The sequence below is a fragment of the Anoplopoma fimbria genome, chromosome 17, assembly GCF_027596085.1.
Source record: "Anoplopoma fimbria isolate UVic2021 breed Golden Eagle Sablefish chromosome 17, Afim_UVic_2022, whole genome shotgun sequence".
NCBI lineage: Eukaryota > Metazoa > Chordata > Actinopteri > Perciformes > Anoplopomatidae > Anoplopoma > Anoplopoma fimbria.
Window position 1 is genome coordinate 5,291,303 of NC_072465.1, and position 27,510 is coordinate 5,318,812.

At 42.3% G+C, this 27,510-nt stretch overlaps 1 protein-coding gene across 3 annotated transcripts in view; it reads left to right on the forward strand.

The window, feature by feature from the left end:
* Positions 1-629: 629 nt before the first annotated feature.
* LOC129106224 (chemokine-like protein TAFA-1) overlaps positions 630-27,510 on the forward strand; it is a 102,045-nt gene continuing 75,164 nt past the window's right edge. The window contains exon 1 of one of the 3 annotated variants that reach the window (XM_054617582.1): positions 630-759. In XM_054617582.1, the coding sequence (XP_054473557.1) occupies positions 636-759 (124 nt within the window). In that variant the 5' untranslated portion in view covers positions 630-635. The remainder of the gene's footprint in view (positions 760-27,510) is intronic. The other 2 variants (XM_054617581.1, XM_054617580.1) reach the window with 2 other exon arrangements.

Below are 27,510 nucleotides of genomic sequence, written 5' to 3' on the forward strand. Positions count from 1 at the left end.
GATGTAGTCGACAGGGAAGCTGAAAAACATATCTGTAACTAGCTGATTTTGGTTTAACGGAGGTGGGCTGATGCTTTAAAACTCCCAACTGCGGGGCTCCTGAATGAAGACGAGCGCTGATAACACCTGGAAAGGAGGAGAGACTCGTTATTAAAATGAGGGCGAAGGCGTGTCTCCATATGCTGGCCCTCAACATCCATTAGGCAGTCGCTAAACAAATCTGCATAAGGGCTGTTTGGGTGTGGAAATGCAATCTTTTATGAACCTTAAGGATATTTAAGGCAATAATGTTGCTGTTGTTGTTGTTTATGATTTTAATGGAACTGTAATGTTAAAGGGGTGACATTGATCATACAACTATTACAGTCTAACAAAGTTCATCCCAAGTGTTATTGTAAGAAAACACCTATACAAAAACTTTTATATAAATCTTACCATGAAGATAAATGTCTAAACATATCTAGGTTATATCAGAAGATTTATCAGCGTACTATAGTGTTTCTTTTGTTTTGACGCACATAAACACAATTTGTGTGTGTGCGTTGTAAATATGTATGTATGGAGACACGCTGTAATACCGTGTTTCCCTGTTGTTTCTCTCCCGCTGTGTGCCGTCCTGCAGACTCGGCCTTACCATGTCCTGGTTGTTGGCCATGTGGATTAGCCTCGGCTTCCTGCTGCTGTGCCAGGCCACACTCTACCAGACCATCCAGCAGCACCATGTGGCCCGGCCCGGTCGCACCGACATTCTCACCCTGGGTACGTGCACCTCTTTGTCAGATTTTTCAGCTTCACAGCGCTGTGCTACAGTGCGAGACGTTGCCCCCTCGATGTGACAGCGTTTTTTCTCAGCTTTGGATGTTTGAAAGCAACAGCAAGAATGATTTGCCATCGTACTGTACAGTGTCATGATGATTCACCCCCATGATTCACCACCAATTGTGCTTCTAATTGCATGTTACATAGGTATATTTAGTCATGCTCTTCCGATCACCTTGTACACATTTGTGCTATTTAGGAAGAAATATATAGACTGTCAGACTTTGGTTGTGTGGCTGAGCTGCACATTCCTGTTTTAATCTGAACATTGAAACCCTCTAAGACAAAGAGCTTCTTCAGACATCGTGAGTTTGCCTGTAGGGAGATGATTTGTGTTTGCAGCGAAGAATTCTCGATTACTACACCCTAGATCTTGCTGGCAGACTGTTACGAGCAGGACAAGCTGTAAGCAAAAATCCCTATTACTGTGCTGGTAGCTAAGGGAGCTTTGATCACTGTGGCTTAGATGTAAATGACAATTATGGATCCTTCTTTTGCACTAGGAAACGTTTGGCAATTAAGCCCGACGCCTTCTGCACCGTAGGGGCAAAAGGGGAGGGAAGACGCCAAGGCGGATCTAATTCTTTCGACTATTGAAAAGCTTAGCAGCATTGCTTATGGTGTATGTTGAAGTGTTACGGGGAAGGCAAAGGTTTTCTTGAGCAAAGCTCAGCTTTCTTTAAGCTTCTAACAATGAGTGTGACTCCCAAGCTGAAACGTCGTTCAGAGTAGGGCTCTTTCCAGAAGCCAAGCGGCTGTTAAACATTGATGCTATCTTCTGCTTGCATCCCTTTTGTGTGTGTGTGTGTGTGTGTGTGTGTGTGTGTGTGTGTGTGTGTGTGTGTGTGTGTGTGTGTGTGTGTGTGTGTGTGTGTGTGTGTGTGTGTGTGTGTGTGTGTCGCATTGCCAAGCAAAAAGACTGTAATTGAAGCACAGCAAGAGGAAAAAAAAAGTCCAGCATTGAATTCACCATACTTGTGTTGAACATTGGTCTGTAAGCAGCATGTCGGAGAATTGGCTTACTTTTGCTTTGGAACAGCTGACACAGTGGAATCCCAGCTATGATAGATAGAAAGTTCTCAAAGTATCCTGGTCCCGTTAATTGGAACAAGAGGGTGAGGGATGAGCGACACAGAGCCCCCAATGAATTTTTAAAGGCTGGCTTCCAGTTTTTCTGTTGTTTTTTTTTTTCTTTCTGACTGGTTGGCAAGTCGAGCTTGGTGCCAAAGATGTACAAGGAAGTGCAAGGCTCAGTAAGTGTCTTTTGAATAATGCAGAGTTTCCAAAGGGAATGAGAGGAAAAAGGATAAGACCCACCACCCCCAGCGTGGATCTAGAGAAGACATCCAGGGCAAAAGATAGTTATGGCTGAGAGTTCTCTGGAAGGTGTCCTGTCAGACAAATCAACTTATACACTTATTGCACAACAGAAATGCACATGTTCACACATTTACACACCATTTTCTCACTGAGGCCATTATGGTGGGTCGTTTTCATGGGCCCTCTGGGGATAGTGGAGCCGTGTTCAGGACACATCATGTCTGAGAAGATGTATGCTGCAGGCGTGCAGATGATTGATAAACACACACTCTGTTGATTTGATAGACTTTTAAAGTCTCAGATTTCATTATGTTGTTAGACAACAATAACGTCACCATGATATAATCAAAAGGGAGATGTAATAAAGTTTACCAGCATTCAAGCTGCAACAATCAGATTGAACTTTGGGCCCAGGCGTTGCTTTGCGCCGCAACAAAATTACGTTGTGGTGCCGCGCAAGCCATTGGAGCGCAGTTGCCGCTTTCTGTGTGAAAGGCCCCATAAGACAGATGGTCTGTTAAAGTGTTATATTAACACGAGTACTCTACAGAAAACTTCTAAAATTAAACAAACTGTGATGGATGACAGCCATAATTGGTGCTGGCAATCAAAATCTGAGGATATGTTAATATATTTTAGTATTCCTAATCAGCAGGCTTCCCAGGGATAATGGTCGATCACAACTGTGCGCTCAAAGAGGGAACAGTCTCTGTTTTTTGTATTTTTTTCCTCTCTGCTGCTCGGTAACTGTACAATTTACAGTATATCATGTTTTTTTAAGAGGATTAAGCTGACATCAATCTTACTCAGCCGTGAAGTGGCGTTAACCGATCTAACCAGAACTGCTCTCTCAGAATTGAGATGCTATGATGAATATTTGAATTAGAATTGATTTTATAATTTGAGAAGCTCTCTGGTTTCATTGAGGCCAAAACCCTCAGATATAAATAGATATGGCTATGTAGGACGTAGCGGAAAAAAAAGAAAGAAAGCTTGGCTTTCATGCTTTGCTGTTTTTCCGTAATCAAATAATGTTTCTGTGTTTCGATGATCAAAAGATGTGCGATATACCATCTGCCATACAGAAAATTAAGTTGTAAAATGGTTTTGCTAATGAAGCATGAGAAAAACAAGATTCAAAATGTCTGTGAAGATAAACAGATTAATAGAGATAGCATTTTATCTTGGACTCACATATGCCTCCCATTTGCTGAGATTATTGATTCATTATCTTTTTATTGCTTGACTGAAAGATAGGCGACACTCGTTTTTTTGCTTTGCAACTGCATTGTTATCTGAACAGTCATAATCCAAGTTTTGAAGTGAAATAAGGGGTCTGTATTTTTGTAAGAAAACATAATTTTTTCGTAGATATTAGCATGAAGCCCGGCTGACTGTCTGAGAGACTGAGTGGTACAAAAACTCACAGACCGTCCTTCATAGACAGAGATAGACAGACAAGGGGCTGTGCTGATATCTGAGAACGGGTGAAGGTCATATTGACCTAGACACAGATTTATTCTCCAACCTGTTGAAGCATTTAAAAATGTTTTAGAAATCTTCTTAAATTTGTTTTCTGCAACAGTGAGCTGGCGGTGCATAACCCCAAAAAAATCAAAAAGTGACTGCTGAGATAAAGTTTCAAGATCGCATTTATTTATTTTTTGCAAACGTTTCTGTGACAAATCAGCGTAGTCACCGCTGAGGCGGAGATTGAGTAACGAGTTGCCTGACTGCTTCGTCACCTGCTCAGGAAGCGGCTCTCCATCCCGTGAGCCTCTGCTTCACACAGCCTCCCCTGCGTCCTGCTGGTGCGGCCGAAGATTGATGGCGGCCTGATTCTGGGCAGCCAATTCTGGTCTCTCAAGAAATAATCCACTACATTGACAGATGAGCTGAATGTGACATGACACACACACACACACACACACACACACACACACACACACACACACACACACACACACACACACACACACACACACACACACACACACACACACACACACACTCACAAAAGCCCGGCTCTGCACTCTCTCCACCTGCCAACACAGCGTGCAGAAGTGCACACTGCCAAGTCTGCTGCTGCACAAACCAGGCCACTGTTGACAGCACATTGTATTGGACTCCATCACAAGTCAGTGAAAGTGTAGCTGATTTACATTGTCAGTGCATTGCTGAAGTTACCATAGATTTGGTGTTGAAATTGAAATCGCTCCCTAATGTGTTGTCTACTAAGTTTAGTACAGCGTTGTCACACTCAGGTGGAACTATATTTTTCTACCCTCGTTTAGCTGCATACAGTAGCCATGTTCATAATGTATCAATACCCAGAGGGGCACTCTGAATATAACAACACTTTAGCTGCTGCTTTGTTTCATTATGACTCTGACAGGGCAGTTTAAGAGAGTCTCAGATCTAATAGAACAACATGATTCCTGTTCCAGGTGCAGCTGTTAAACTATCTCTGCTTGCCTGTTACACTTTGATAGCAGTCTGTTGCTGACGTTTTGTTTGACCTTTTTCTTTGGCAGCCATGATGATGAGGCAGTACAGTGTATATGTGTACTATAATCACAGAACTGTACTTCACATATAACCCTTATTGTGTAAAGCATTCGCTGTTCATTTAAAGAATAGCATAATCAAAGGTTGAAATTAAATGATTCAACTGTGAGTGGCAGCCGCAGACTATTGCATGTAAATGGAAAGTCATGGAAAAGGTTGCAAAAATGAATGCAGTGGTGATGCTGCTGCTATATTTCCAGCCACTGATTTAAAATGACTTGTAAAGTCTAATCACAGATGTTTGGAAGGCATTTTAATGAGCTCATTGTTCAACATGCTATAATGCTTCCTGTGTAAAAAAAATAAATAAAAAAGCTTTGAGGTGGTGAAAAATACTACTTAATTACGTTGGTTAACCAAGATGCATCATATGGTCAAACAAGAGCTCATCAGCGAGGATGTGTTTGGTAAAATAAGAAATGCATCTTCCGCTTTAAGAAGAAAACAACCTGTCCAAATACTGTAGTTCTCAACTTCAGCTTTATGTGTCTATTTAAGCACAAGTTTTTTAACTTCAGATCTAAGGGTCAAGGTTCTCTGGAGACAGGAAAATCTGACAAGATACAAGGTGTCGAAAGAATAGGATAGCTGTCTTCCGGTAAATGAGGATGGTGTAGAAGTCTGGATGCCATTCATACGCACAGTATGAATTGATTTTTTTCACCCTTCCGTTCCATTGCCAAACGGATGGCTGCTTCAGAAGATTGATGATTTTTTTCTGGCAGCGTTCGGGAATGTTAAGAAATTAGCTTCACGGGCTCACAAATTGAAAGCACACACCGTTTTCATCTCGGAACTCATTTCCATACAGTTCTCAGACCCCTCATTACAAATAGCTCAGTGTTAGCCGCTGAAACGCAAATGTGAACATGCAGGTATTTTTTAAGCAGTCATCTTCAAAGTGCTAATCTGGCTGCTTCGCTTCTCCTGTGGAGGTGTAAGAGCTTCAACGAACGGCACATTCATCCATACTACACTGAGGAACAGCTATAGGCTTTCTGTGTTTTTGTTTTGCCATTAAATCAGCTTTATTTACACCCCCATTAAACGGTGGGGACTAATTACTGTGAGAATTTATGGTGAAAGAAAATTCAAATTAAATTACAGTCACTTGAATGGATGACGCCTTAATCATTTTTTTTTTAACACATCCAAGTCATTACTCATTAGTCCAGGATTGTGGAATAGCCTTTTATGTGGTCGCAGTGGGCGTGTATTCATCTTTGCTATTTTGTTTGACAAAATATTCACTTGTGTGTATATCATGTAAAACACCTCTCTGAGAGCCAATAATAAACTACTGTGTGATTGAAATCAAAAATTCCATAAGACACAGATTTAATTAGAAACACTAATTTCTTGAACATGGGCCTCGGCAAATCCTGCAAACAAAGGAAGTAAAATCCTATAATCTATCTCCACATGGGATTATAATTGCTTTGGAAACTGTGGGCTTAAGTAGAGAGCTATGCGATCTCACTTTCTATCACACAGCATGCCCTTCGAGGTAATGAAAGCAACCTTTCTAAAAAACTAAGCAATAACTGCCTGATCATTCAGGTGCCGAACAGGGATTTCTCCGTGCCTGGCCTTTCCCCCATCCCCCACCCCACCGCCCTCCATCGTCTTGCCCCCTCCCCCAACCTCTCCCTCCCTCCATCCTCCATCTCCTCGTCTCTATCAGCCCCTCAGACGATTTGTCATGGATCAGATGAGACAATTTGTCATGGATTAGTGCACTTAAATGTCTGTGTGATAGTGGAAGCAGTCACTGGAAAAGCTTAGGAATCCTATTACATTGCGTTTTATGGCCGGCGAGAGGGGAGGCAGGAGTGGAGGTTGAAATGGCACTTTCTATGGCCTGTGTGCCGTTTCCTAACTTTTTCCTCCACACATAATCAGATATTCACTTAGAGGTGAGCTCCACTGATGTGTCTTAAACTGCGAAAGTAGAACAGAAGTTTTATCTTCTTTCCTGATTCACGGCTTGGTCAGTATCTTGCCATTTAATTGACCGTTCGCTAAGCCCCGCTATGCCTGTTAAGCTTTCCGTTCTCGCGCAGCACTTAGGCAGTTTACCATGATACCAGTGATAGATGAGTCACTCGAAATTCTTGGTCACTTTTGAAATTACAGGTTCTTTATTTCACACAGAAGTTATCAAAGGCAGGCTTTGTATCTAACTATTGTGGATTCTGTCAGGTGAACTGTCGCTAGCTAATTCGTTCTAGCTAGTAAGCTAATGCTAGAGAGCCGGAGTTGGTTGAAAACTCCATCATAAGCTGACTGTGTCCAGATGATTTATTTTAAAACAAAAACCCTGTCGGGGGTTATAAATATGCAGTTTTTACTCTCATCACTGATATAATAGCATTTTGGCTTAGTTCCACTCCTAAACAGTTATTCTTCTGGCTTAACCTGTAACCCTGGAGAAGCCCCATGCCTTTGGAAAAAAATGCTAGGTAACTGCTAAGCTAATAAGAAGGGTATGCTAACATTTGCAGCTTACATCAGCGCTCACAAACCCACAGTTTAATTCATTCCTTATACGTACGCTTCTCACTGTCCAAACTATTTGGATACAGAGTATGGCTCTTGTTAGAGACTTATGCACACAGCTTTGCTAAGTGGAGCAATTTAAAGCTGGACAGGCCTGTCCTGCCTAGTTACGGTTGCTAAGCTGTGATTAAAGGTGCTGTTCAGTGAACCGTGAAAAACCTAAGCGGCCTGAAAAATGAAGCCAATGAGGAAGGACAGTTCCTCAAATGGCCACTTGTGGTCGGCTCCAAAGCGAGTCAATCCCCATGAACCCCAATGTTAAAATGCCCAACTCCAAAGCGGAAATAAACATGTTAAGAGACTGGTATAAGAAATGATTTTGGTCCCTATAGTTAATTTACACCTTGGTGAATTTTTATACAACTCAATTGCAAGATTATATTAAGGATTAAAATGATGCATAATTAAGGTTAAAGTGGCTTTGAGTGACAGGTTGCTATGGTGGTTGCTATGCAAACAGTACAACTCTTCCCCAGCTCTAGACCAACCCTGTCATCCAAATATGATCACTTCTGGCTTTACAAAGACAAGAAGTCATTGGCCAAAATGACAAGGCACTTACTCAAGGACAAAGCACTTACAATGATAAAAGTTAAAGCAAATCTATTGCTCCATTGCATCATTAGCAAAAAAATAGTACATCTACTCCTTTGCTATTTTGGACTGAGAGAAAATACTCTACAAAGTGCCTATGAAAATTAAAGAATAGTTATTTCTCTTCTATTATCATATATTTAATTTAAACATCACAGAGCCTGTGCAAACAGAATGAAGTAATCATTAACCGGGTTACTAGTATTTATCATGTATACAGGGATATGAATAACCTGATTTCTCTGTGCTCTTGTAAACATCATATCCTGAATATGATAATAACCAGGATAACCCTCATGAGCTGGTTATTTATAGCCCTGTCAACACAGTCACTGTTTCATATTCTGTTTTAGCAACAAAAAAAAAAGAATTCTGATTCACCTGTGGCAACATTGTATCAATATCATTAGTATTTATTTACTCAGCAGCTTTACTCATGTCAAGCCTTTAACTGCATGTACTCTGGGGAATTTTCTCCCTCTCTGACTGAAATTAGATTGAAGCAGATTTCATCTTATTCTTCTCTGATGTGAGATAATAGTATCAGACGCACAGGTGCTATTTAACACAGGTGGCTCATTCCCACAATAATTTACAACGAATGTAAGAATATGAGAATAGACAAACACGTCACAGTGTTCCATCAACCCATCTGTCTAGCTATACCTTGAGATACACGTCTGTGTGTCACAGGTATTCCATTTTCCATTATGCAAATTTCCCCGCTGCGGGACTAATAAAGGATTATCTTATCTTATCTTATCTTATTTTATGTCTGTGTTAATTATTCCTCCATGTGTACTTTTCTTTGGTCCCATTTGATTCACTCCACCCCTTTGCTTCACATCTATTTTATTCATACAAAACAAAGCAGCAGAAAGTTACTGCATCATATATTATTACACATCTTTATTCATACAATATCTTATACAGCTTCTCTATCACCTCTAGGCCCCTCTAGCAGCGTCTCACTTAAGTGAAATGGCTTGCTTATGTTAATGGCGCAGAGAGACACACTGCCAGGTAATTGAGATGCAGCAGAGCTACTTTGTGGCATCATTTAGAACCACTGCAGGGGACAAATGTTACTCATTGAGTGTTTTGTTTGCAGAGGACTCAGTTTGCTCCAGCAACTAATTTACCCAGTGGCAGTCAAATTAGGGTTGTCTTAACCATACTACTAATTTACTTTCTAAATCGCATCACTCTGCTACATTACTCTCTTTTCTTTAATTAAAAACTCTTCTATAAATATTTTATATATAAAATAAATTACTTCTATCATAGTGTTTTTAAGTGTGTGTATTTTAGTTACAGTTGAGGAAATATGAACAAACTTGTCTTTCCCATATTGCTGGATATTTTAAAGTGCCATGTTTTTCTCTTCTCTAACTTCACTTCTGACGTGTAGAAAAGACACATCAATTATTCATTCTGAATTTGAGCTCCTGCCTCTGGATTGATCAATTCCTTGTTCATTGACCTTTTATCCACTGAAATAGTTATGTTAAAATATATTTTCTTTAAACCTGCTGTAATAAATATTTTAATATTAATAATGGATCTCATGACTGCTTGTATGTGAATGGAGCTAATGATAATGACAAACCAACAGACAATTATATCCCGACATTGGAAGTTTACAATTTCCCCATATGAATTTATAATATGGTCAAGTTATCATATGACAGTGTTGTGTTTACAACCAGTGTTCTGCTAAATCTCTTCATGACATTTTTAGGTTCACGTCTTTATTTTCCCCATTGTGTAAACCCTCTCAGCGTTCTTACACCTTACTTTCATACACTCCGAAAATGTGGGAAAACCACTTCATCTTTGCACCTTCTGTGTTTCAGAATAGTTTTCACACTCATAATAATGGGACATTTGAGCTGCATATATTCAATTTGTTGCCAAGGTGACTTGCCTCCTCAGTTCGGCCCAGTAAATCATTCATTTCAGCCCTGACAGAGGCCAAAAATGGATTATGGGGTTTGGAATTATGGAAACAGAAATCCTCTTGCTTGAATATGTCCCCCACTTGTCAAACAAATGATTGAAAGTCTGTCTAAATTTTCCTCCCGGGGTGCTCTGTCAGCATTAGCTGAGTTCTATTTGTCTTGTCTGATGTGTCTGGATGAATCTCTGCGGCTGCTGTGCCGAGGCACCACCGTATTGTCTTATCACAGCTTTATCTGACAGCAGGCGCTCTAATAATGGAACTCAGGTTGAGATGTCACAGTTAACTGCTCATCACTGCTGTACGTGAGATGGACACGGCCAAAAACCTGAATAAATGGACAGGATATCTTGTAATCTAATTTGCATTAGCCACCATGTTGTGGTTTTCACACTATTGTGTATCTTGTATTGAATGTGCCAGTCACACTGTCCACGGCGAGAAAGGTGACGGACTGGTGGAAATGCAGGAAGACAATTAGAAGCCACTGTCCCTGCAATGTATCTTCATTTGCCACAGTATCTTCAGCTCATGTCAGGTTCACTGAACATGGCTCAATACCTTCATACCTTCCTGCTCGGCGCCTGTTGGCCGGAACAGTGAGAGAATGAAGGATGAGAAGGCACTTGCATGTGTCTGTCTTTAGCCTAGTGTAATGACCCAGAGGAGCTCTCTCTCTCTCTCTCTCTCTCTCTCTCTCTCTCTCACACACACACACACACACATACCGTCTCTCTCTTCACTTTCATGCTCTTTGTCTTGGTCGTTGTCTGGACGCCACGTCTGCCTATTAGCTCCGCAGCTCATCTGCCTCGAGTCTTATCCCAATCTTATTCTTTTACTCCCAAACGCCTCTATTTGCCTCTGTGGATTTGCCAAAAAAGACACGTTTAACTTCAATTATTATCTTGGGAAACTGAGCTAAGTTGGCAAAGTGTGTTTGCAAGGAAATATTATTTAGAACCTCAGGCAGCCAGATAAGCTATGCAGGGTTTTCTCTTCCTCATCTCACATCCCAGAGGTTTAAAAGCTGTGTGCTACTGAGCATTTTCAACAAAAAGACCTTTTGACCTGCTCTCTGTAAGTTTTGTGAGTTGAGTTTAAATGAGGATTAATGCCTGCTCCAAGGAACTTGTTCAACCTTTTTCCCTGAAGGCATCAGCTGAAGTATGAGGATGGCATACGTGTGTACAAAATACGAGTTTGATTGGGGCTGAGCTGATAGGACTGAATACCTTTCCACATGCCGTCTTTGATCATAAAATCTTTTCCTCTTCCTCATGGATTTCAGTCCTCTCCGAGGCATAAAGTGCAAGGCACACATGCATGCTAAATAAAGAGTGCTGGAACTGTACTGATTTCCAACTGGATCCCTCACCTCATCTTTTATCCTAATGTTTTTTTCTTCTCTGTCCTTGTGGAGTTCAATCCGCGTCAAGGCCGTTGAGCTTAAGCTCCTTTATGGAATACACACAAAAAAACATCAGTTTCTATAATCTTACCGCTGAGCTTTTACAGTTGTAGGACATCCCGACTAGTCAAGGTGCAAAAATGATTTTATTCCTGGCATCCACAAAGGGGAAGCATGTGGAGCTGCAATAGCATGTCTGTGCCTCACATTTGGCTCAAAATTGTAGAGGTCAATGCATACAGTCCATACCAAAGCAGACAAATCACTAAATTGGACATTTATGTTAAATATCAGATCTATTTCATGCTGTAAAATAAGATCCCTAGACAAGCTAAGTGCTGCTTTGTATTACTTTTCATGTTCCCATTGACGACCTAAGTGAGTGTGTGTGTGTGTGTGTGTGTTGGTGTAAGAGTGTAATGAAAAGTCTACTCAGAGCTGAGCCAATGTGCTCTGCTCTCGTCAGGATCAAGGGCTTTAGTTTTGCTCTCAGCAGATGCAAAGAAGCACAGTAAGGGTGTGATGTTTTGCTAAAGAGAGAAGAAGTACCTCTGGCTCACCTACTGTACATTAGCTTTTTCGTATTACATTCCACCACTTCCCCTGTTTTGCTGAGTGCTCAGCAGTAACAGTACTCACATCTCGACACGGCTCCCCCTCTTCTCTCAGGTGCAATCAAAGCGCAAGCCTTGATTTAACCATGAATACAATACAGAAATGTTATGTGATACATTCAGGGGAATGAGCAGCACCTCTATCTAGTTTGAATTTACAGTTGTTTTTTTACAGAATTCATGTCAGACGGTGAGCTTGTAGAAAGAGGAGCTGGCTCTGTCTCAGTCCTAGACACTCACATTATTTATTCACTATCTTAGCCTCTTTTTGGCACACTTATACACCTGTATCATATGTCCGATTTTCAGGTTGGATATCCTCACATTCTGTAAGCGTGTTAATAATTCTCTATACATGACAGAGCATCCCTGTAACATGAAACATGGCCTTTGCGTGGAGTCGCTGCTTCTCACAGTTTGATGGATTATGGAGGAGCTGCATGCTTCCTGTCAGGGCAGTCACACCACAACGGGTCTCTGTGCAGTGGCATGTTGCTGTAGCGATGTTATTGCAGTTTTGGATGATTCACATGAGTGGACAGGCAGGCAGACAGCATCACTTCTTATTTCCTCGGCTCTTCAGTAAATGAGAAATATCACCCGCAGCTGCAGCCGGGAAGACAAAGACTACTTGTTCCGCTGGTGTAATGTAGGTGGAGGTATACACAGGAGGGGAGGGGAATACAGACTAAGAAGGGTGGAGGTTTAGGGATACTTTAGGAGGGCAGAGAAGTGAAAAGGATGGAAACCCCTGAAGAAGGATCATTAAAGGAAGAAAGAATGAGTTTGACTTGGAGATTATTTGTTTCTGACGTCCTGCTTTCTGCTCTGATGTTGTGCGTCCATCATACCTCAACCTGTGGTGTGTATGTGCATGTCGCTGCTTGTGTGTCACAACATTGTATCTTGGGTTGAAATGTGCAAATAGAAAAGGATCAGTTCCACTCGAGCACCCACTGAGGTGCTACAGTGTTTTCATTTTAAACCTGGAACCTTCTGTTAGATTGTACCTTAGCTTTTTGATAACTTGGTGTTAGATGTGTCACACAGATTCAGGTCCACAAAATACTGTCAGACATCCTTACTTTTGTTGACTTTTCCTCCAGTAGCAAAGCAGCATCACTTCTGTTTGTGTCTATTACCGAAATAATGTTACAGTGCATGCCGCATTCTTATCCAACGCTGTGCCATTATTTGTATTTACTTATCTTAAGTTGCTTTTACAGGACAAACATTACAATGTCAAATCAATCTTAAAATGAACTGCTGTTCCGGCTCACAAAGACGCCTCAAATAAAGATAAAGGGATGTGGGAATAAAGTTTATGGCAGCATGTTTGAGAAGGGTTATTGCTTGCGGATACCGTGTCCTCCTATGAGAGACTGCAAGCACAAAGTAACACAATCAGGAATATTGTCAACAGTCAGTGTATAGCATATAGTTGGGCCAGGATATGTATGTTTCGCCTAGTCCAGTTTTGTCTTAATATTTTTTTCTTATTTGACTTACTTACTCACTTTAGTAACAAGTTTTACATAGTTGTAAAAGTGGAATTTGGTTCTAGTCAAGCTTCAGGTCATTAAATGCTACAGTGAGTTCAGGTCTGGCTAAAACTAAATCTATATTGGTTTTCAATTTCATCAAAAGTCCAACAGAAATATTATCTGGTACAATTAGATCTGTTGATGCATAAACCGATTTGAAATCACATTAAAAACAAACAAATAACCTTATTAAGGGATTATATTTCATCAGAATAATTTAATTGTTTTAATTGTTTTTCAAGCAAAACTGCTTCTGATGGTTCCAGCTTCTCAAGTGTGAGGATTTGGCGCTTTTTCTTTGTCATATATAATCGTAAACTGATTATCTTTGGGTTTTGGACTGATGGTCTGATAAATCAGCAAATTTGAAGATATCACCTTCGGCTCTGGGAAATTTACAAGAATAGTGTTCTCTGATTAATAATGAAACAATAAAATCAGGAAAATAATCTGCAGATTAATTAATAATGAAAATAATTATTGGTTGGAGCCCTCACTGACTGTTTAACAGTTAGACACGTTTAATGTTCAACTTAATTGCATGCTTTTTATCACCCTTTTTACCACTGCTTTAGCCTTTGCAAGTGTAAAGAATCTCAATCAAAACACATTACCCAAGCTTATGACAGACTAACCTACTGAGCAAGACATTCAATTATGTCTTTGTTCCTAAATGGAGGGAATCATACTCTAAGTATCACCGCCAGAATAAGATGAAGACGACTGGAATTAACTTGAGAACCGCTTCAGCGCTGAATCAATGAGGGGAGATTCTGTGGAGCCTGAAGAGATAAAAGTTGTGCCTATAACAGATGTTATCCAACACTAGCGCAGGAGTTGAAGGGATCTCTTTTAGCCAGAGGAGCGGTGTGCTAATGTTAGTAATATTGGTGATATTGGAAGGTGAATACGAGCCCCTCGTAAGGTCTTACAGGTTCTCGTGAACATGCCATCTCATCCTGAGGTAAATTGGATGAGGAGTGAGTACAGATCTCGTAAGTCCCCTTCCAGGAGTCACGGCTCTCTCTGCAAAGGCACTATTAATAGGTGTCTTAGACATGAGAAAGCAGTGATAAAACAGCCTCATATTACTTTTCATGAGGAAGAGGGGATTCTATAGTTCTAAATGAGGAATATGGCTCTCATACTGTACACGTGAAGGATACAAATCAACACTAGAGGCATAAACTGTAAGTTTAACATTAATGTAAAACATTTAAAAAGCATAAAATGAATTGCTAATCTTGTCAATCTGTTATTGTTAGCCAGGCAGAATGCATGTACCCATGCTTTGTGTGAATGAAGACAATTAGATCCATGTTTTCTGTGGATGTGAACCAGTTCAAGCCTCGTTGCCATTCGGAGGAGGTAGTGGATAGACAGTGAGAGAATTTGGCCGATCAATCTCACGTCCCCTGTCCAACGGCTAGACTACCATCGATGGCCAGAGAGATCCATTTGATCAGGGAGATGCTGTAATGGTGGGCCAAGGGCTGCAAAGAGAGGCCATTATTGGGTCTTCATAAGCAGGCAAAGCTTCCAGTCTGCCAGGCAGTGACAACTTTAACCTTTTTAAAAAGCCCAACTTCTTTTCCTCTTCAGCTCCACTGATTCGGTGGCTGATGAGCCCGATCGTTATCAGGATTGACTCAGAGCTCACAGTGTGAATATTCATCAGTGTTTCCGTGTGTACATACCTGCATTTCTGTCCACACTTTAAAGGTAATGAATGCTATTTCACCTTTATAATATCCAGACATCTATGAAACCAAAATCCTTGAAACCTTTAGTGATCCAGGGGGAACATAAATGTGTGTAGGCTACCGAATGTAAATGGTTTTCCGTCCGATACATGTCAAAAGATTTTTACTATTAACAAAAATGTCAACCTCATGGTGGCGCTAGATGCAAAGTTAAAGGAAGAGTTAAGTCAGTAGTGTTGATCCTCTGCAGACCATGCATTTCTATGATTTATAAACAGATTTAAAGAGAACAATTCATTTTCCTGTAAAAGTGAGTTATTAGTGTTGTTGGTATTGGCATCCTAACATGCTGGTTTCCACTATTTCCCAGCACCACCACTTATACAGATGACTTATTTTTAAAGCGTTAATGGGAAGAGCTTTGTGCCTGCTTCAAAATATTTAATTTAACTTCAACACAGGACAAATGCTAAGTACACAGTGAATTCATTTTCCTTGTACCCACATTTGACATTAGATGAAAGGCACTACAGTAAGCACAGTGTGTTTAACTCGACTATGAACACTGGGATCGCCCCCCCTTCTTTTGCTCCTTGTGTCTTATCACTGGACGGAGACATTTTTGCGATCACATTCGGCCCTTATCTCATCACTTGCAAATCCATTTTTAAAAGGTTAGACATTAATGGCAAGAATCCCCTCCTTCATCCTCCTCCTCTCCCTCCCACTTCTCAGATATGAGATTACACATTTCACCCTGAGCAACAGACAGAAACGAATCCCCGGTCCATGTGAGATATTAGGCCTATGCCAGCCGTGTGGATTACAGCTCTGCAGGGCCAGGGTTTTGATATTGGGCATTTAACAGGCCACTGTAAAGTAAAATCCAGCTCCAGTTTAGACCCTAAACCACACACAGAGGCGCACGCACACACACTCCCACATATTTGCTTTTGCACCGACCATGTGCTCAAATGAAGACAGAAAAATATAAACACGTTTGTACTTCAGCACATACACAGACCCGAAGCAGATGTTTCATCCTAGTGTTGATGAAAAACTATGCAGCGTGATTCTAGAGTGTAGACAAATGTTAAATAGCAAGATAAGCATTGGCCCTATCAGAGTAAGTGTGATAAGTATCCCATTAAGTGCCCAATGGTTTCCACTTTCTCTCTGAATCAGTGGATGCTAAGTGGAGAAATTAATATTTAATGCCTCTGGTAGAGTGCTGCAGACACTTTCTGGGTGATTGCATCAAACTCGCAGTAGGTTTGACAGTAGCAAACCAATCTTTTGACTCTCCTTTTACAGCAATTGGCTTGTCTAAAAAAACGTTTATGACCAACTTTCCTTAGTGCTGCCCTCATTTGACTTTCATAACAGTTTATTTCGGTGTGCGCACACATACCTGCAAATATTTACCTGCAGTACGTATAGTATTCACACTTTTTTATTCTTCATTAATGAGAGGCATAGTGTCATACTTTTCATGAAGTGGACTCATTGGTGCTGGCTTTTAATGGCGCTACATTCACACACAGTTTGAGATGGCATGAGTAAAGGAAGAGGTCATGCTGTAAGGAAATGTTACCATTGAACCAGAGCAGAACTATTAAAGCAGGAAGTCATTGTAGTTGTCTGTTTTTAAGGCTTATTCATCAGACTGTGTAGAAAACAACATTAACTTTGGGCAGTTTTTCCATTGGCTGCTGTAATGTACTGCTTTAAAACACTAATAATGACAGCAGTGGCATACAGTATTTAAATATGAGTAACTAGTGATCTGCTTCTGCTCTGTTTTAAATGAGAGACGGACTGGACTGCAGTTTTAAGAGCCAGGGGAAATTTACTCAGCATTCATCATGCATGTCCAAATCATTAGCATCTACCGCTTTACAAGGCTATCCAACATTTCAGATCTGAATTCTAACATCAATCTTTCAGTCTTATTAACAAATTATCACCACATAATTTAGACAAGTTTGATCCAAAATGTCTGTGGTTTGAATAAATCAATGCAGGGTGTTAAGACATAGCACGTCTTTAGGTCGGCTCAGGACATGAGCACTTGCATGTGGATATGTGGGTTTTGTGGTAAACCACCCAGCAGGTACTGGCGTTCTAATTTTCAGCTATGTTTTTAGTTTGAGAATAAAATTAGGCTTTTTTAAAATAACTAAGGCCTCAAAACAGTAACAGAATAAAATGTTAAATGGAAACATGCTCTTGTTTTTTCCCCTCACTATCTAATCCCATTATTGCATGCTGTGCTAAAACTTGCATTTCCAAAGCACCAAAAGTGCCAAGCTGGTCGTCATTCCTGAGCTTCGATTAAAAAGCAGTTCACTTGACGTACAAGATCATAATACAGTTTGGCGACATGACTCGTGTTTGGTCATCTGAGAACATGTCTCTCTGAGACCCCGTCATTCAGGACCACATTGATGTGTCTCATGTCTCATGCACGCTCCCTGCTCAGCCCTGTGTACAGCATGTAGATGCCAGTTGATAGACAGCCAATTTCCTATTGTGGCTCTGTTGTTAATCCAGCCGTGAGCTGTGGACCACGTTAATGAGTTAGCCTACTGTAACACGAGCCAACGCCGAGCCAACGCTATTCACTGAGTTAAAAAAGCGTGTGGGTAGAGGGGGCTGTCAGCTTGTGTGCGTAGACCCTCCATTCACACCAGTTGGCTGGTCTAAATCCAATTCATCAGCCCTTAATGGACTGCACAAATTGTCTCTCAGGGATCTTAACTCGAGGAGTGGACAGACAAGCGGGAATGGAGTGGGCACATATGGCGCATAGTGCTGAGCACAGCATCCAGGCAAGGGCTGCAGAATTAGTCATTAACATGTAAAAAGTTTTTGTACATATAAATTCATTATTGTTTTCTGCTTGTGTTGTTCTGAAAGAAAGGAGTTCCAGGCATCTCAGAGAATAACTATTGGCTTCGAAATCAAACATTCACTCTGGAGAAAGTCTTTCATTCACACTGAGCAGCAAAGCTAAAACTAACAACATTAAAACCCCTTGAAGCAAATCTTTGATATCAGGCTGTATAAATAAAAATTGACTTGATTCAACTTGACAATCCGTGTTAATTAGTTTCCCAACCTGAATTTTGTTTTGTGTGCATTGTGCTGCACATTTGAACCCTATGCAATTGTCTCGCTCTCCGAATCAATCGCAGTTTGGAAGAGCGGAACGAATACATGCATGAAGGCGGTTTGTGTGGCTAAATGTCACTGCTCGCATTTCCAGTGAACATGCACCTGCAACAAAAATTACAGACGGCACGTTTCCGTAGCAATGAGCATCTGTCGCAGAGCAGTGCTCAGTGTCCGTTGGATTCAGCGGTGAGCGGTGCTGTGGAGATCTGAGAGCTATCCTTTTCTCCTCAAACCCATTTGCTCCCTCCATTTCCCTGCATTTGAACATGATCACACAGCTCACAAGGGCTCAGCAGCAGCAACAACAACAACACTAGTAAATTGTCACTCATTTACTCCGGGGCAGCAACACTTACTGGGCACTCTGTTCAACTCCAACGGGCCTTTGATCCCATTTGTGAATGGAGCGGGGTTATGTATGTGTATGAGTGTAATACCAGTGCTGTCGCAATAACCGCAATACACAAGCCAATCGCGGGTTATGGCAAGCATCTGCCACAAAATGTTTTTGTCTTTTTTCAACTCTTTGCAATCGGAGCGCCACATATTTATCACTATGCTACCAACGGCTTCTTTAAAAACACTGCGCTCTTCAATGTCACTTTTTAACAAGCCTTCCAATCACAATGGGAGAGTGGTGGGACAAATGCATGACCAATGTAGTCAAACCCCAAATGTATGCTACAAGTGCTGAACAACAACATCAACGGGAGAATTGAATACACATAGACCAGCTGTCCGTACTTTCTCATAACGTGCTTCAGCCCTCTCTTCATCCAGAGCAAGTCCTCTACCTTTCTAACATTTTTGGTTCTGCGGATATCGCGTATCATAGCAACCGGATGCAACCAAAGCTTCTCAGCTGGAAAAATGCTGCGCCTCATTGCCCATCTGTGTTCTGCATTTACAATAAACTAGTATTTAGTACTTCATTGTCATTTAAAAGAGCAACAATTTAGTCTACCAAATAATAGCCTTACAATACAGCTTATCTAATTAGCACTAATATAAGGACCAATGATGTAATTTGAAAAAGGATATTTTTAAAACTGACAATTATACCGCGTATCGCGCTGTTAAGCAATTCATTATGACCGTGGGGGAAATTCCTACACCATGACAGCCCTACATACTCCAAACCAATATTTCTGAGAAATTCAATTAATTTGCAATAAATTAATTGTGTTTCTCAGAAAGAGTCCAGGATCCTCCTACACATTTGTATAATATCAGAGCTTTTAAACAGGAGCATTTACTGTAGTAGTTTCATTTCAAAAACACCTTCAACTCCTTTGCCCCCACAGCGTGTCTCAGCTTGGTTTGCCTGCCCTCTCTCCATATGTCAAATTACCACCCTCCTGTCTTGTCAATTGATTACTTAGTAGAATTTGGGAAGAAGAGACACACAGGTGGTAGACTGTCTCACTTAATCTCTTTTACTCCCTCTCTCTGTGTTTTAAATGGAAAGCCAACGGTCCAATTTTCCAAGGTTGGTAACACCCCTAACAATGTTGGAGCTCAAACATTCCCCCCCCTGCTACTGCTGCTACATCATCACCGGTTGTCAGAGAACATGCCGCAGCATCCAGACTGCACCTGTCAACCCATAAGCTCAGCAAGGAAGCTTTTTCTTTCTCCAGAAAACATCTCAGCTAATATTGGAAACTTTGAAGTTTAACTCTTTGGATGATCTATTATTTTGCCCCTATCATTTGGGCCTAATCACCATTTTGTATTGCTCTGAATTTATCCTAGCTGCTGTGTTATGAGAATCAGTCTAGGATCATTGATTTATTTTCTTCTCTTAAAGTGGTGGAGCTCTCCCTTCTTTCCCTTACTCTGAATGATGGACTCACCTCTCCTCTCCTCTGCACCCTTGCATGCAGCACTCCTGACCTTACTACACGCTCTGCTTGGCAGGGAACACTTAAAGACTTCCATCGCTATGCTCTCTCTCTCCCACACCCCCGCTCTCCCCAGCCCTCTGATGTAACTGAGGGGGATCGACTCTTCATGATTTTTTAATATCTCCCACATCTTGGGACTCCGTTGCAGAGGTGAGAAGTGTTTGGTGTGATCAGTGTTTTTCAGACTCTACATCTTGTTTTAATCAGGATATCTTCTCCCCACTGGGGTCTCGTGAGAGAAGTGCGCCTTGCCCTTTTCACTTTTACTCTGTCACCTTTTGCCTTGCACTTTTCACCGAAGTGTGAGCATGTTATTTAAGTCCTACCTGTGAGAGGACTTTAAAAAAGGTAAAGAAGGTGTATGGTGTGAAACGAGGGAGAGGTTTGACTCGGGGGTCAGTCACGTCATGCAGAGTGGGGGGTCAGGCCGGGGTGATGCACAATGATCGAGCTTTACCAAAGTATAAATCTTCGCCGAGTCACAACTTCTGTTTTGTTTTAACCCTGTGAATTTATTTGTAACTCTATTTCCCCCACTGAAGTAGACTTTGACACCTGTGAAAAAAGGCATACGGTTTGATGCTGAAGTAAAAGATGTGTGATATTTTAGTTTATGTTCCCACTATGCTGCTATAACACCTCACATAGAGGTGGCAAGGCTGTTGTCATATTAGCTCAGAGCCAACAATTCAGAGGTGCAGAAAAAGTCATATCATAAGAAATGGTGTCGAAGTTAAACCTACTTTGTAGATTTTGTTTCTTTTTCTCCCTTTTACTGCAATACTAGCTGAGACTTTTTTTGGATTCACTTTGAGGTAAATATTGTCATTTTAGGGATCAAAGTGGCAATTTGTGTACAGTACAGTCTATCAGAAGCTTTTTTTTTTTTACCTCCCCGGGTCTAGTAGCGCTCCCGGTGTGGGTTGGATCAAAAGCGCTCATCAGATCAGAGGGATGCCAGAGCGGGCCTGAACCCGCACCGCAAAGGTCACGGTTCGCTCCATTATTCATGAGGCTCCCGTCCTAAAGCCGGGGAGCGTTAAGAAAGAAAAGAGAAGTAGAGATTGATTTAGAGAGACCTCCCCCTCTCTCTATACCTGTCCTCCCACAGAGACCCCTGACAAAAGTCCTCCTTAGTTATTCCAAAAGCCCCCGCTCTCCTGTGGATAAGGAACAAAGGATGGAGGCAAAATGATTAAGGGAGAGCATCAGAGAGAGATAGAGAGAGAGGTAGAAGAGGGAGAACGCCTCCCTGTTGTGTGGCCTGACCCGCTACCTCAAACACCCCAGCTCTTGATTTAGCCATCTCTCCTCTCTCTCTTCTGACACCACCCTTCTGAGGGCGAAGACCTAAAACAGAAAGACCACCCTACATCGTCCCACCTTGATGTCCGCGGCTACAAGACCCTCGACCACTGGCCAAGATGAGTAGAGTTGCCAAGAAGAGAGAGAATATTCCTTCGGTAGGCTGCTCTGAGATTCTCGTCACCACCACCACAACCATCATCAGCAGCAGCAGCAGCAGCACCGAAAAAAGCCACCACGTCATCTCACCCCTTTCTCAACCTGACAAATGTTCTCTAAAGAGAAAACAGCTGATAACAGACGAGACGGGCGTGAAAGAAAAACACATTCACACTTTCCCTGTGAAATCTAAATAAGTCAGGGGCCCTTGTTGTACATTCTGTTCGGCTCTTGTAATCCCCGCAGAGCATACAAGCTGTAGCTGTTCTGGGTGTGTTTTATTTCATTCCTTTATGCGGTGGCATGTGCTTAGCATTGGCCGTCAGCAAAGCTCTCTGTAAACAGTGACCCACGCTGTGCAGCCCCTTAAGAAATCCCCAGGTCCTCTCAGACGGAATGTTCCAGGAGTGGAGCACAAGGCGTGAGATCTATAACTGAACACGTATCACTTTCCTCTCCGCCCACGCTACCTCCCCTATCCCTTCAACACACACACCTGTTCACGCCACCTCCGCAAAACAATGAGAAGGATTCTGTAATCCCCTGTTGTGCAAAAAAAAAAAAAAAACTCCCCTACTCAACTTCTTCTTTTTAATAGCAGCATACAGTATCAGCAGAATTACTGCTGTTCGGCTCTGATGCTGCGGCAGCCTTGCTAGAGTGTGTCAAGCCCAGAGGGGTTTTATTGCTTTGATCTTACGCACAATACACAGTGTGTGAGGTGAAAAACGTGCGCGCACACTCATACGCAAATGAGCGAACGGCTCCACCGCAAATGCTCGTACAAACACACACAACACACACACACACACACACACACACACACACACACACACACACACACACACACACACACACACACACACACACACACACACACCTCGGTACACACTCACACTTCCCCTTTGATATAGTTCCAGGCTTTTAGTGGGTGATTAGGAGAGGCGACCCAGCTAAGGTCTAGAGTGATAGGAGGAAGTAGGAGCCTGCTGCTCTTTAGTTAGAGGAAACCAATACTGTGTCTGTAGATAGAGGAGTAATTATGCCCAAGGGTTGAGGGGAGAGCATTTTGGAGAACAAGCCAATGAGGGGAGGAGGATTAGGGTGAGGGTGAGGAAGACTCTGCTGAGGGGTTGATTTCAGATTTCCCCCTGTGTCACCCCCACAGACAGCAATTCAAATTCCTCCAGAGGGATTTGAGTGTGTATTTATGTATATGTGTATGTGTGTGTGTGTGTGTGTGTGTTTGTGTGTGTGTATAAGAGAGACAGAGAGGCTAAGCTGTGTGTTTTTACATTATGGTGCAGGGTGCGGTTGTGCATGAATCCATCCAGTGCTGCATAAATGCAGTCGAGGCTGCCGCTGCGGCGCTCGCACAGATGTGTGTGAGATTGCACAACACGCCTGTTTACTGAATCCACTCCAACACTTGTTGGTGGTCTAAGGGCTATGAAATATTAATGCACCCTCTCTCTTAATGATTCATAAATTGTATTCCGATACTCGCCATTCTGCTTCTCCACGCTACTTCCCACTCCCTATAATTGGACCGTTGGCTTGGTTAAAATAAGAAAGTAAGGTGTGGAGTGTGGAGCATGAGATGAAAATCAAGTTTTCCTCCAGCCACATGCAAGTGCTGAGGGATCATAATGTCGGTAAATAGTATTCATGAACAAATGCTCTCCCAGCGAATGTGTTTTTAAGCAATCACACCGGCACTGAGCCGCGCTGTGTATTTGGCCGGTGAAAGCTCTGCAGACTGCCAGTGACACCTTACAAAATATCAGCTTCAGCACAGAGGGGGAAAAAAATAAAAGAGGGAATGCTTTATTTACTGGAATAAACCTTCCATTATCAGGAGAAAGTTCAGATATTGTTTTTCCCTCTCTCTCTCCTCACATTTAGATATTGCGAGGCCCCACTCTAATGTGTGCTAATCTAAAAGAAACACATTCACATTACGTTTGCTTTATTTATTTATTACCCGGCATCGATCGGAGCCACGGAATCACCGCTCAGGACCAAATGAAAAGAGAATAAGCTTCTCACTCTCTAGCTTCTTTATCTGCTGTTTCTCTCCATCCCCCAGCCCTCACCTTGCTCTCTTTGTGATTCAATAACACTTCATAAGATGGCAACATTAATATTTGGACAGGAGAAAATCTCCAGTGGGGCGAGATTGGCTGCTTCCGATGCTCTTTACCTTACTCTGTCTTTAACTCTCTTATACACACACCTAAACACACACACACACACACACACACACACACACACACAGGCTCATCTGCAGGACCAGCTGGGTGTCTGCTTACAATAATGGGTGAAGCAATAAAGCGTAGAGCTCTACTTATTTGCCTGTCTCGGTGTAACTCACTGAGCTGATTGGCTTGAGATGGTGACATGTCTCCACTCAGTGAGAGCATACATTTGTGCTTTAGACGAGCTTTAACCTAATCTCCTTTATTACACATACACACACACAAACACACACGTAATGAGGGATAAGCTGCTAAGGCTTTTGTAGCAGGTGGGTTGCCATTCTTGCAGAAACAGATATAAATTCAACATGAAAAAACAGACAACTGCTGTACTACTGTATGGATCACATACGAGGACGTATACAAAGTCTCTCATGTATGTTCGGTCACGCTCACCTTCGTCCAAGGATTCATCAGGAATTAACAGCGCTGCTGTAATCTCCTCATATATCGCTGTCATGGATTATGGAGTATTGCTAATCATCAATCATTTACACACTAGAGTGATCTAATCATCCATATCACTTATACATAGAATACTCTTCAGAACCTGGTTGCGTGTTGTTAGTTTAAGAATGAGGAGCAAGCAACTTAACAATCAGCCCAGAGATTTAACAAGATGCACTCAATAAACCAGGGCCAAGTGGCCCCTCAATCACCCAGCCTGCCCTAGGCTTGAATAGGTAATACTGCAAAGGTCAGTTCCTTTCAAAATCTATCGAAACGACCGGCTCTAGATATCTTTGCTAGTAACAGGAGCCCCTCTGCCTGAACCTACACCGACCGATGACCAATGAAGATTGGGCATAACAACTTCTAGGAGCTATTAAATCTTGCTAATGCTGTTGTGCAGGCAGAGAGAGAAAAATGAAACAATGAGAGACAGGTAGGAAAAAGCGAAGAAAGGAACTAAGCTGTACGGCTGCTGATGCACCCCCTTTATCCCTCCGTGTGCTGCTGCAGATGTTTTCCTTGGTATAGCATGGAGCTACGTGCGTCAGAAGCCACTGTGGTAATGTGTGATAGAAAAACATGATAGTATTTGCTGTAGGGTTGGAAATGTAATTAATTTCACAAGACATATAATAGATAAATTACATGGAAATATTGACATATGGATATGGAATTTACACACGTGACGTCATCATACGGAACACGTGTCAGTGCAGACCCAGTGGCCTCCCACTTGCTCAGTGTTTTAATGATCATGTCACCCACGCACAAGCGTGATAAATAAGGCTGCCAAGGAAAAGCACGAGTGTCCACCATCGGCGAGATTTAGCATTTAATACAATTATTCAATTTGATGTATTTAACACACAGATGAATAGGAAGCTATTCTCTCCAGGTCATTGGACAAAAGCATTCGTTCACAAAGCCATCTTCTGCATTTTAACTGTATTTTTTTCATACAAATTATTTTTAATGAGCCTAACAGAACAGAGTCTGGCAACGAGTGAAAATAGATAGCTAGCAGCGAGAGCTTTTTTAGCATTGGGACAAAAGTAAAGGTTGTCTGGCCACCAGCGTGATGCAACACGCTGACATCTTTATCATCCGTCCTTACGTAAGCTGTTCCTGATTACAGTAGGTACAGTGCTCTTATTCCATTGAGACTCCCCAAACTCTCACTTTTCGTCACAACTCTCATCCGTGTCTTTTTTCGCACTGCCTCAAAGAGGAACACAATCACGTCAGCGCTCTCAAGCTCACACAACACACAAGTCATTAACTGCCCCCACATTTCCTCTCTAAAGGGAGACACAAAACGTTCTGAGGCATGCAACCCTCTCCCTTTCTATTCCATCTGAGTGATCGTAGGTGGGGGACATGACGCTCAAGGTCCCCGGGCCCTTCCACATCTGGAGCTTGCCACTACCGCTCTGTTCCAGCAGGCTCGGGAGCTTCAGCGATGACCACCACAGGCCGGCCCTCATCCAATGTGTCTCTGTCGCTGCCATCTCCTCTGGGTGTGGGTGGGTTGGTTTGTGGGTTGGGGGGGGTGGTAGTACACCTCTGCCAGCTGACATGGATGTTGTCCATGTTTGCGTATGTGTTGCTTCTAATAATGTTCAGTTCCTTTATGTGCCGGGCTACACGGGGGTGGACCACCATAATGCGACTTGTCTTGCACTCTGACTTGCCTGTCTGCTACATTTCCGTACCGCCGACAAAGGGCATCGACTGAGCATTGTCTGCTTATTCACTCGCCTCGGGGAGTTCCAGCACAAGCCGCGGTACAGACTGTAAAGCCTTCCCCCCCAACGCTCCCTGTCGTCGCTGCCTCCCACCTGCACCCACGTCAATATGTCACATTTATAGTACACATTGCAGAGCATAATAGCGAGTGCTAGCTTTTGATTAGGTTGATGTCTCACGGTAATGCAATTCGATGCCATGTATAAAGAGGCAATCGAAAAAAGAGTAGTCTCCCAAGACGTCCTTCTCCACAACACTTAGTCTGGACTGATGTTTGGCCCCATGTTTAAGATAGCAGAGGAGAGGAAGGGAGAGGAAACAGGAGCAAAGAGGAACGGAAACCTAATAGTGAGGGATGGCTGCGTGACGCGGCCCTACAGAGAGAGAGATAGTCCTCCATCTCACTTATCTCCTGTTTGCTCAATTTCCTCTGTGTACGACGGTGCACCTGGGGTCTGGCTGCAGCTTCCCAATGCTCCTCAGCGGCAGCACCCGCGAGATAATAGCCAATCCCGCTCTCCCCACTCCCAAATCAGACGGGGCCAAAGGACCTTGTGCTTTGTTTAAGATTTCCAATGAAGAAACCCGTGTCCCTGTGGCGACAAGCCATTACAAAAGCAGACAGACTTATATCAGACTCCTTTTTCGCTCAGCTAATAGCACAAAGAGGGGGAAAATAAATGAAAGCTCTTTGGTCTCTGACAGAGGTCGTGTCAGCTAAAAGGGGCTATTTGGCTATTGTGTGCCACAGGATGATTACTGCATGGATGATATAAAAAAAAGTATTCCACCATGATTACCTTGAAGTCAATAATCCACAGTCACCTCAAATCACTGCATTACTTACAGCATGATTGGCTGTTAATGGGCGCGGATTGTGTGAGGGACACGACGCGGCGATTACGGCGATAGCAAAGCACTGTGTACAAAGTTACAGAGCTGCCACCAATGCTTTGATGTCTACTACCATTATCCTCCCACGCAACACCTTGTCTTTGTGTTTGTTGAAAGAGTCAGGTGCAATTATCAGACGGCTCACGCGGCTTTGTCAATCCATCCCCCGTCTCTCAGACAGCTAGCTTCTCCGTCGACTTGGATGACATATCTGTCATTATCAAAACACAACAGCCACCTCTTATGAAAGGTAGTCACATTTCTCTCAAATGCATGTGACTTATGAAGACCTCTAAGTTTGCAAAAGGCTTAAAAAATAGCTGGTAATTGGATATTTTTTTGCAGCATTTATATCCACAACCGTTGTGGACATTCTGCATGCACGAATTCAGAACTAGTGTCCTTTCTAAACGTGTACAGCAGCCAGTTTTCATCTGTATTTCCAACAAAACGGCTGGTAGATGTAACACGCTGATGTCTATTGTGCCTTATTGTCGTCCGGTGGAGAACCAGGCTGAT